This window comes from Cibotium barometz, chromosome 53 (assembly GCF_041138505.1).
Source record: "Cibotium barometz isolate CiBa-2024 chromosome 53, ASM4113850v1, whole genome shotgun sequence".
NCBI classification, from domain to species: domain Eukaryota; kingdom Viridiplantae; phylum Streptophyta; class Polypodiopsida; order Cyatheales; family Cibotiaceae; genus Cibotium; species Cibotium barometz.
The window spans coordinates 11804906-11816929 of record NC_141098.1 but is presented as its reverse complement, the minus strand read 5'-3'; the positions used below and the strand labels follow the sequence as shown (position 1 = coordinate 11816929).

General features: G+C 42.3%; 1 protein-coding gene across 1 annotated transcript; it reads right to left on the bottom strand.

Moving 5' to 3' along the window:
- Positions 1–2175: 2175 nt before the first annotated feature.
- On the bottom strand, positions 2176–5541 carry LOC147608294 (pentatricopeptide repeat-containing protein At4g39530-like). Its single transcript, XM_086789421.1, has one exon. The coding sequence runs from the start codon at positions 5539–5541 to the stop codon at positions 2176–2178; it is 3366 nt and encodes a 1121-aa protein (XP_086645547.1).
- Between the last annotated feature and the right edge of the window lie 6483 nt (positions 5542–12024).

The window sequence follows — 12024 nt, the reverse complement described above, 5'->3', positions numbered from 1 at the left end:
TCCACCACGACTTGGCATCCCACTGTAACAGGTGTTGATCCTTGTGAGCAGTATGATGCCTTCTTGACTCGGAAGCAGAATGGTTCATTGATTTGGTTGATGGATACCAGATTGGCCGGGAGCTTCCTGATGAGGCTGTTGAGCTCATGTTTGCAGAGGACTCTTTGGGAGACAGGATTGCGTATATTGTGGTTTCTGCAGCATGCGAAGGATCTTGGACTCTTTTACACAGGAGGGGGATTGATGGATGGAGTCAGACTCCAAGGTTGGAGTGACTCAGATTGGGGAGGAGACCCAAACACGAGGACCTTGACATCAGGCTACAGTTTTTCCCTTGGCTCAGGAGCAGTTTTAGCAATAAAAGGCAGCAATCTATTGCCTTGTCGTCGACGGAGGCAGAGTACCGGGTTACTTGTGGTGTTGCTTGCGAGGTGGTGAGGTTGCAGAGGTTACTTGGCAAGATTGAGTTTCCACTGGTGGAACCCACGGTCATGCAGGGGCATTTTGTTCGTGAAAAGATCGTTGCTGATGACATCTTGTTGGAGTTCTGTTCGACGGAGGACAGTGCAGTGGACCTCTTCACGAAGTCTCTATCTCAGGCTATGCTCCGGTGGCACTCCAGCTCACTGGGGTTGGTTCCACATCCAGGAGCTGAGAGGGGGTGTTAGCAGTCATCTCCTGTCTGTATATTTACACCATGGCCTCTGTTGTGGGTGTGCCCGTCCGATTTAGGTGTTCTCATTTTTTCCCCACTCTCCATATTTTTCCCTATTTTTACCAGGTGTGGGAGGCTGTTCTGTGGCTCCTGGCTGATCCAGACATTGGCTGACTGCTGGTCTGAGTGTTCTGTATGCTGGCCGACTGCCCCTACTGCTCCACGTCTCCATCTATGTGCTGGCCGACTGAGTTTTGCTGGCCAACTGGAGATATGAGCAGGTCGTGAGCTTTTTGCTGCTGTCCGCTCCTTTTTGGGCTGGCCGACTGGCTCATAGGGGCCATATAAAATGGCCCCTTGCCCCCACACATGTTGTATTGGGTATTCAGGTTTTCTCTTGTGTATTTAGTAGAGTTACACGCCTCTCTCTCTCCTTCTCTATTGCTGTGTTTTCCTGCAGTGCACTTGCTCTTGTGTTTTCAGATCTTGTCTTCATCTCCGCTGCATATTCTGACATGGTCATGGAGTCTGGACATTGTTGTATGGAACAAACCCGGGTGAGAATGTTCCGATCAGAGCATCATCTAGCCATAGAGTTAGGTGATGTGAGTAAGTGGGCAGTCGGATGGCCAAGCTAATGTGGATGTATTAGCTGTTAAGATGTGTGTGTAACACACAATCTTATCCTCTCTACAACTGGGTGCTCACCCGAGTTTCATCTCCTTCTCCTTTGCAAGCACGGCTAGGGCCATGTAGCTACTGAATGGCTACCCACAAAATCTTGCAAACCAATGTGAGGCTTTGAGGGAGGCTAATGTTGATGCTAGGAGCTGGAGGTCCGCTTCGAAGAACAGGAGGGGGGCAGCAACCTCGATCAGGGATGACGGAGCAGCTGCCTCCAGAAGGGGTGAAGACCAAAGGAAGCTGACACCTGCTGAAAGAAAAAAGACCGAGTGCAAAAACCTTCTGTGTGACGAAGCGCTGAAGGGGAGGAAGCAAGGCGGAGGCGCGAGGAGAAAGGCAAGGCAGAGGGTGTGCCCACAGGAGGAAAAAAGAAGGCGACACAGGCGGGAGAAGGCAGAGAGGAAGGGCCACAAGAGGAACTTGAAGGAGGTAGCAGGATGAAAAGGAGGCAAGGGTGCACATGAGCAAGGCAGGGGCACAGGTTTGCAAATTTCGCGCACGGGGGGAGGGGGTGGGTGGGGAGGAGGGGGGGTGTTGCGGGCTGCTCCAGCTCTATGTTTCTCAAAGCTGTTCAGGTGAGATTTATGTTGTGTACATGCTGCGTGAGCATGCCCAATCTCACTTATGGGCCCACAGGCTAATGTCTATGCCTAAAATTATTAATATGTACATGCCCATAATTATTGTCCATGGGCTACCTACCACATTACACTCATCCTGTTTGTCATTGTAATCCGCCCCCACACTTGGACTCCAGCAGGAACACATATTTGCTTCCCCCACAAGTTTTTCAATCTGAGCCCTTTCGTACTTTTAAGCTTGTTTTGTATATTTGCCTACTCCCACATGTGAGCATCTGCATAAATGTTAGACATCATGATGAATGCTGAAACATTTGTTTTGTCCAGACTCACAGCAGAATCAAAAGCCTCTTTACCCAGTTCCACATGGCCCAACTTTTGACAAGCACTCAACACCATACTCCAAGTCACAAGGCTGGGTTGGGTGGGCATCTCCTCCATCATCACCAAAGCCTCCTTGAGTTGTCCAGCACGGCTGAGGAGACCAAGCATGCAATTGTGATGCATGATAGTCGGTATAATGTTATACTCTTGGCTCATGACCTCAAAATACTTCCAGCCCTTCTCTACAAGACCCACATGACTGCATGCAGTGAGCACACTAAGAAATGTAATCCCACTAGGGTGTATGCCTTCCTCCCTCATCCGTTCAAACATAAGTACAACAAGTTCACTCTCGCCTTGGCGAGCATATCCCGTAATCAATGCGGTCCATCTCACAAGATCCCTTGTAGGCATTGTATCAAAAACCTGCTGTGCACTAACCATGCTTCCACATTTACCATACATGTCAATAAGAGCAGTTGTCAAGACCGCTTCAACAGCCTGAAACTTCTCAAACCGAAATATTTGTGCATGGACTTTTCTACCAGATTCCAAGGCCGCTGCACTGCCACATGCTTTCAAGATGTTCACAAAGGTAACACCATTTGGTGATATACCTTGTTCTTGCATTTGTGCATATAGTATGAAAGCCTTCTCACTCTCTCCTTGGTCACTGTAGCTTAAGATCATCGCATTCCATGAGACTCTATCCAAGACACGGAGCTCATCAAACACTCCTTGTGCTTCTACATGCAAGCCACATTTGGTATACATATCAATCAAAGTGTTACCAATAAAAGGGTCAGTTTCAAATCCCTCTATAACAATATTAGAGTGTAATTCTTGGCCCCTGTCTATGGCTCCTACACTGCCACATGCTTTTAAAACACAAATAAATGTTACATCATCTGGTGCCACACCCTCTGATTGCATTTGTTCCCAACAAGTTAGCGCTTCCTGGCCAAGTCCCTTATCAGCATACCCTTCAATTAGTAAACTCCACAGGACTACATCTTGAACTAATGCCTCATCAAAAACCTTCCGTGCCTCCACCAATGCGCCACACTTAGCATACATAGCCACTAAACTTTTTACAACAAAAGGATCACTTTCAAGTTCCTTTTTGAAAATCTCGGCATGTAATTCTTGGCCCTTGTCTATGGCTCTGATAGCGCTACAAGCTTTCAAGCTGCAAGCATATGTGACACCATCAAAAACAATACCCTCCGCTTGAATTTGTTCCAAACACTCTAGAGCTTGCTCACCGAGTCCAAGCTCAGCATAGCCTGCAATAAGTGCAGCACACGAGACCGAATCTCGAACCTCCAATTCCTCAAACTCTTTCTGTGCTTCTGAAAGAGAGCCACACTTGGCATACATATCCACCAAACTGTTGCTGACAAAATCAGCTCCCTCAAATCCCAATTTGACAATGTAAGCATGTATCTGTAGACCCTCATCTATGGCTCCTATGCTGCCACAAGATTTCAAGCTACAGAGAAATGTCACCGCATTAGCAAACACTCCCTCCGATCTCATCTCTTCGAAACACTTCAATGCTTCGTGACCAAGTCCAAGCTCAGCATGGCCATCGATAAGGGAGTTCCACGAGACCACACATCGCTCCGGCAGCTTATCAAACACTTCCCATGCTTCTGCAAGCAATCCAGCTTTGGCATACATATCCACTAGAGAGCTGCCAATAAAAGAATCTCTTTCAAACCCATATTTGGAAATGTCACCATGTAGTTTCCAAATCCTGTCTACTGCTGCAGTGCCACAAGCTTTCAGAATGCAGATGAAAGTGGCAGCATTTAAAGGCATTCCCTCTACTTGCATTCGCTCCAAACAATCAACTGCTTCATGTTCAAGCTCATGTTCAGCATAGCCTGCAATTAAGGCATTCCACGATGCTACATCTCTTACTGCCAGGTCATCAAACACCTCTTGTGCTTCTGAAAGTGAGTCACATTTGGCATACATATCCACTAATGTACTGCAAACAAAGAGGTTTCTCTCAAACCCCTCCATGAGGATTTCTGCATGCACTTCTCGCCCTTTTTCCAAGGCTTTTACACTGCAGCAAGCTTTCAAGGTACAGACAAATGTGACAGCATTGGGAAACACACCCTCTAGTTGCATCAGTTGTAAACAATTCAGTGCTTCGTCAGCGAGCCCATGTTCAGCATATCCTGCTATTAATGCCGTCCATGGGACTACACTTCGAATCGACAGCCCATCAAAAACTCCACAAGCTTCTGCTTGGGAGTTACATCTGGCATACATGTCCACCAGACCACTGCTAACAAAAGCATCCTTCTCAAATCCTTCTTTGATGATAGCAGCGTGTAATAATCGACCTTTATCTACAGCTCCCATGCTGCCACAAGCTTTCAAGCTGCAAGCATATGTGACAGCATTTGGAGAGACACCCTGCAGTTGCATCTGTTGCAAACAGTTCAATGCTTCCTCATTAAGCCTGTGTTCGGCATTGCCAGCAATCAGTGTGTTCCACGATATCACATCTTGAACCAGCAGCTTGTCAAACACTTGCCCAGATTCTGCAAGTGAACCACATTTAACATACATGTCCAACAAAGAGTTTCCAAGAAAAGAGTCTCCTTCTAATCCCTGTTTTGATACTTCCATGTGAATCTCTCGGCCCCTTCCCAAACATTTTAACCTTGTACAGGCTTTCAGTAGTGCCAGAAATGCAAACTTGTCTGGAGATACACAATCCTTGTGCATCATTGGTAGCAGCTCAAGTGCCTGATCATGAACCCCGAACTCAACGTACCCTTCTAGGAGAGAAGTCCATGCATACACATCCCGATACACCAACTTGTGGAAAACCTGCTCAGCATCAGGTATGCTTCCACATAATACATAAATGGTAACAAAGTAGGTCCCCAACACTTCATGAGCTTCAAGTCCAATACCATGCATGTGGATATGCACACACTTGGCATATGCTAGATTATTACTTTTTCTGCACTTCTGCATGATGCCGATGAGGTTAACCATTGATGGAAGCTCCGCCACACCTGTAGCCGCCATGAATTCTAGCGAAGAAAGTGTCTCCTCTATGCTCAGCATATCCCGACTGGTTTTCTCTTGCACAAATGGATTTGATGCATCCAAGTATACTCTTGATTTGAAGCTATCCTTGTGATGTTGTGTCCATATTCTGTTAGAGTGAACAGAATGTGGAAACATGTGATCACCATATGCTTTGCCCCCGCCCATTCCGTCATGACACTGCCCTGCAAATGGCGGTGCAGCTGCTGGATGTTCCATCACTGCTCTTGCACTAGTGGATTTGATGCATCCATGTGTACTCTACATTTGAAGCTACCCTTGTGATCATGTGTCCATATTCTGTTAGGGTGGGCAGAATGTGAAAACATGTGAATCACTCATTCCATCTCAGCACCGCAACAGGCGGTGCAGCTTCATGTCAACCATGATCTTGCAACATCTCTAGAGCTTTTAGTTCACCAGTCAGCTGCTGGGTGTTCCATCACTGCTCTTCCTTAAGATCATGTCAACCATGATCTTGCAACATCTCTAGAGCTTTTAGTTCACAAGCCAGCTTGCCTGCACCCATCAGGCACAACATATCTGAACAAGACACGAGCTTGTGCATATCCGCATGCATAATAATGGACACATGTGCGCTGTCCCACATGCGAAACGCCCCACACAGGCCCAATCGTCTGCCTTGGGCATGGCTTGCGGCAAATTCAACCATAATTTTCCAACATTTCTGCAATTTTAACACTGAAAAGAATGCTACTATTTCACAACGCGCACGGTAAGGGGTTCCTTATAAACCTTAGGAAGTTTGCCTGGAATTTTGGATCGCCTAAAATATGCAATAAATGGTTCTTTACACACTTAGATGGGCGAGGACTCAGTCTTGGGGTAGATGTGCTAGAATTGATGCATAAATGTGTATATATGTGCTGGTCAGTATATTGTGTTAATAAATTGAATGATGATGCTGTGGTATAGGTAATTCGAGCCCTTCAAGTTGGGATTAGATGATCTGGTCTACAATTTAGGAGACTCTTGTACATACTAGGACACCCTAACAGTTGTCATCATGCACAAGGGATACTCATGTTTTGATGTGAAAGCAAAGCAGCCAAAATTTGGGCCAAAAACAAAGAGGTGGTACTTGAATATGAAGCAGCAAGTCTATACTTTTATGGCATTCATTGAGAACCCTTTTGGGACAAGGCCAGTGGTGAAAATCTGGACAAGAGGGGAATTTTTGGAGAAGCAATCCCCTAAGGGCTACACTTTTGGGGACATGATTGTTGCTTGTATGCAACTGGGGTATTATGCAACTGGGGTATTGTGCACATTTCATGGAAGTATTTTGAATTTGTTGAAAATCTTTCAAATATACTCCAAGCCAATAACCTTTGAGTAAATCAATTTCTTGATTTTTGTTCAACTCTCCATGACCCAAATTCAATTCTTGAATTTTTCGTGCTCTGATACCATTGTTATAGGACCATGGTACATGGAGATTAGATTATTCCACAAATTAAATAATAAAAGAAATAAACCATAACATCATAGCATAAATCAAGAGCATGAAAAATCAATGAACTCAAGATTGGGTGCAATCTCCCCCCCGACGTGTGTGGCTCCACCCCCACACGCCATATTTAAATCATATTAATAAATTTAGCCCTTGGAGCCATAAATAGCTTAGCTTTTCCAAAAGCGGGCTTTTTACAAAATTGAACCTTAGTCGAATGCTTTTAAAGCATCTCATCAAAAATAAACCTTGCCCAACATATGTACAATGGGCCAAACAATACAAAATTAAATTTTTAGAACACATGTGCTTGGCTAGATAATCTCGTCCAATGTCCACCTTGGTTGTCCCGAACTCATGATCTATGCTCAACATAGTCCACAATGTTAGATCACAATTACTTTGGAATCACTCACAAAAATAATTCTAACAAATGGAAATCATTCACTACCATGCTTCTCACATGAACCATGCATCACACATAGTTAATTGGATTCGCTCCCATGATAAAATATTTTAAAAAAACTCACTCCCGTAAAAGTCCTCCCATTTGAGAAAACAACCGTTTCGTCGGTTGTAACTATCAGCACACGCGAGTAATCAAACACATTAATTGTTCCCACATTACATTCACTCACAATGTCATTATGTATTTAAGTGGATTCACTCCCACATGTCCTCACACGCATCACACATGCCTTAGAGTTGATCGGTTTCACTCACGATCAAAATCACAGAACCTTTACACGCGTCACATGCGTCTTAAGTAGAGCTGATCAGCTTCACTCACAATCAAACTCCTACATTGGATTCACTCACAATGTTTTCATACGCATCACACATATTCAAAAAGTATACCACATGTTTCACATGTGTCACAATTGGTTGGATTCACTCACAACCAAATTAATCACACTTGGGTCACCCAATATATTATTTTCACTTATTGGATCACCCAATAATAAATTAATTATCGTAACAGTAAGGTCCTCTTAATGAGGAGTATCCATGTTTAAGAAGCAAAATGTTCATGAATCCAAGTTCAAACACCAAACAAGGCTATTAAATATGGATCTAGGTCTAATAAATCATTTTGGTTTAGGATCTAGGTCTAATAAATTAATAAACATTTAGGAGTGCACCATAACAATCTAGGTCTAATAAATAATTTAGGACTGCACCATAAAAAAAATTTATAAATCATTTAGGAGTGCACCATAAAACTTTTCTTTTGGATCCAGGTCTAATAAATCATTTAGGAGTGCACCATAAAAAATTTCTTTTAGATCTAGATCTAATAAATCATTTAGGAATGCACCATAAAAATTTATTTTTGAATGTAGGTCTAATAAATCATTTAGGAGTGCACCATAAAAAATTTCTTTTAGATCTAGATCTAATAAATCATTTAGGAATGCACCATAAAAATTTCTTTTTGAATCTAGGTCTAATAAATCATTTAGGAGTGCACCATAAAAATTTCCTTTTGGATCTACATGTTGTGGCAAAGGAGATCATGCAAGGGAGGTCATGCAACAACCCATATACACTATGAATATGCCTAGTAAAGTAGGTGGTTAGCAAATCCTGGCATCGTTTGGGGATCTAAGTTTGATAAATCATTTACAAAGACACCATAAGAAGTTTCATTTGGATCTACATGCGATGGCAACATGTAGCAACCTCTATGCACTCCGTCTTGTGTGAATGTGCCTAGTGAGTGCCAATAAAGTAGGTGGTTAGCAAATTGTGGTGTGGTTTAGGCATCTAAGTTTGCTAAATAATTTAGGAGTGCATCATAAGGAGTACCCTTTGGATCTACATGGCTTGCCAAGTACTTTTTATAGATGGCTAAGAAGGGTCAAAGGTTTCTTTGGGCCTTTAGTGTGATGTAGTGGCCTTAAAACTAGCCTATGATGGGAATGTAATCATATAAGCTTTATAAGTGTAGATAACTTATATGATGATCCTCTCCCTAATCCTTCTTTAATGAATGATAAATCAAATTATCATTCCAATCCTCCACTTATAAAGTAGTGGCCTTAAAACTAGCCTATGATGGGAATGCATACCCATGTTGTTAACCATCATATAAGCTTTATAAGTGTAGATAACTTACATGATGCTCTCCCTAATCCTCCTCTAATGAATGATAAACAAGATTATATTAATACAAATCAAAGCATTAATCCATGTGAAGAACTCTAATTCATATCTAATCAAGCATATGCTAATCAAGTTTAAATAAAAGACAAGTGCTTAATCAATGGTAGTAGCAATGAAGTGGAGGCCAAACAAGTGATGTTAATCCCATTCTATAATGATTTTTTGTACAAAAAGATAGGGTTAGGGCTATCTCACACCTAGCCCTAACCCCAATCCACCAAAGCCCACATTTGAGCACTATCCATGGCCCCTTTTTGTCTACACTAGGCTACACCAAAGGCTGAAAGAAACATTTGGCCCTTCCTAGACATCTACAAGAAGAAGGCCAAATAAGTGATGTTCATTCCATTCCATAATGCCTTTTTATACAAAAAGATAGGTTTAGGGCTTAGCCTATAAAACGGTTGCCATTGCATCAAACTCTCATCACATAAAAGGATTAGACACTGGCATTAAACACTCCAATTTCTAAGACCTCCCTTAAACATTGAATTGGACACTCCAATTGCTAAAGCCTCCCTTTTTCATTGCATAGGACCATGGTAACACCCTACCTCATTGAAAAATTCAATGATAATGGCTTTCATGCTTGTGAAGTGCTAATGAGGGGAACCTATGAGGCATCATATGTGGGAGAGAGAAATGTCCCATGGTGGATGAAGAATTAAAGAATGCATGGGTGGGAAGAGATAAAAAGTTCTTGGTCATAACTATGCTGGGTTTAGGAGATTCAATCACATCACATTGCCAACTTAAAAGCATCAAAAGAAGCTTGGGATAAATTGGGAAAAAAAGGGGTCTAAAAGAAAAAACTATAAGATATGCTTAAAGAATCAAATTTTTGACCTCGAAATGAAAGAAGGGGATTCATTTCATGTACATGTTAACAAGACAAAAGGCATAATGAATTTGTGCATTGGTGGAAGAGTAGGTTGCATTAGTAATCCTTCTCAAAAGCATGACATTGGAAGAGTATGAGTGTGAGTTTGGAGCAAGCTTTTTTGGAAAACCACTCTCTCTGTATTCCCATACCTCCATACTTTATCTCAGTCTTCTTTCCTCCTCCTCACTCCTTTGCTCCTCCTCCTACTTCAACCCAACCCAACCCAACCTCACCCAGGCCTTCAATACTCTCTCCCTCTCTCTCTCTCTCTCTCTCTCTCTGTCTCTCTCTCTCTCTCTCACACACACACACACACACACACATAGACCTCATGCCTCCTCCTTCGCCTTTCTCTCCCTTTCTCTCTGTTTATCTCCATCTACCTCTCACATTATCCTCTCTCCCACTCTCTCTCTCTCTCTCTCTCTCTCTCTCTCTCTCCGATCTCTCCATGTCTGTCTCCATCTCTCTCTCTCCTCTCTCTGATCTCTCCATGTCTGTCTGTCTGTCTCTCTCTCTCTCTCTCACACACACACATACACACACACACATAGACCTCATGCCTCCTCCTTCTCCTTTCTCTCCCTTTCTCTCTATTTATCTCCATCTACCTCTCACATTATCCTCTCTCCCACTCTCTCTCTCCTCTCTCCGATCTCTCCATGTCTGTCTCCATCCCTCTCTCTCCTCTCTCTGATCTCTCCATGTCTATCTCTCTCTCTCCTCTCTCTGATCTCTCCATGTCTATCTCTCTCTCTCTCTCTCTCTCTCTCTCTCTCTCTCTCTCTACACTCATTGATTTCATGTTCTACAATTTGATATTAAGCATTGATCACGAGGAGAAAAAGAGAGTACAAACACAAAAAGAGCATCATATGTCCATCATTATATCTATTACAATTTTCTCAATGGCATTAAAAACTCATTAACAATATGATCATATGGTTCCACACATAGACTATGTCTCTCCTTAGATCTCTCACAAATTTTACGGGGTCTCTAGCGCAAGAAACCTCTATTTTATACCTCAATGTGTGCATCATTATAAGCTTCCATCTGTACGAATGACTATTACTGGCGGTAATAGAGTACAAGTTGCTTATAAATGAGGGCATAACCATTACAAACTAGCATATTAGCAATCTCCCATATATTTAGCTCTTCTCCAACATTGTAATTATTCCATGGAGGCACAATTTCACCAATCCCATGCACCCATCCTCATGTTGGGACTCTATAAACCATTAGACAGAAAGCAACCGGTATAGCTTTGTTATGTTTAAATCGAATCTATGAACTAGAGAAGTTAACCTCTCAAAGCATTGTGTAAGTGAAAAAAACTTGAGGTATCTCCCCTCCCTTTAGTGCCAAGCTAATCTTTGAAGGGTCACCGACCACCATAACCTCAATCTTGCCCAAACTACTAAATAAGCGAGGGAACAAAATTCAGTACTTTGTCTAATGGTTAAATTCTTACACTTGCCTTTTGTTAAGAGATTTTCTTGGAGTTGTTGCATGGCTTGCTTCGATGATGGAGCTTGACTTTCAGATGGTAAAGCTTGAGTTTCTACATATTGCTCTAGTGAAGCATGAGATCTTTCTTGTTGAGGACAAGGTTTTGCTTGCTTCTTGGATGGAGCTCGAGTTTCTCTTTGTTTCTTTGGTTGACCTTGAGATTTTTCTCGATTCTTGTTTGTAGCCTAAGTTTTTTTCCCGTTGCTTAGGAGGAACCTGACTTTCTTCAAGGTGCTTCTTGTTCCCCTAGTACATATAAATTTAGAGTTTGTATATGTAAATCATTACAACTAAATATCACTATCAATATACATTGCTAGCCTTAGATTGTTAATTGATTGATATGGGGCTTGTCAATGCTTAACGTGGATGCTCCATCACCATGTAGCATATCATCAAATCCTTCGTTATCATTCATCAATATTTCAAAGCTCTTGTCCTTTAAGGTCTTCCACGTTATCAATGAAAGTTGAACGCGATAACTTTTGATTTCGAAGCTTCTTACCCTTAAAAAAAGTTATGAAAGTTTATATGTTAATGTCTTAAGGTATAAAGTGGAGATGTACTAAAATATTTAAAATACCTTTCTTTCTTTGTTTTCCTCCCTTTCTTTGCATTCTCTATGAACACCTTTCTTGCTTTGTTTTCCTCCCTTTCTTTGCAT

Bases quoted from the DNA above. Each gene is read 5' to 3' on its own strand.
- LOC147608294 (XM_086789421.1), bottom strand. From the start codon at position 5,541: ATGGAACATCCAGCAGCTGCACCGCCATTTGCAGGGCAGTGTCATGAC.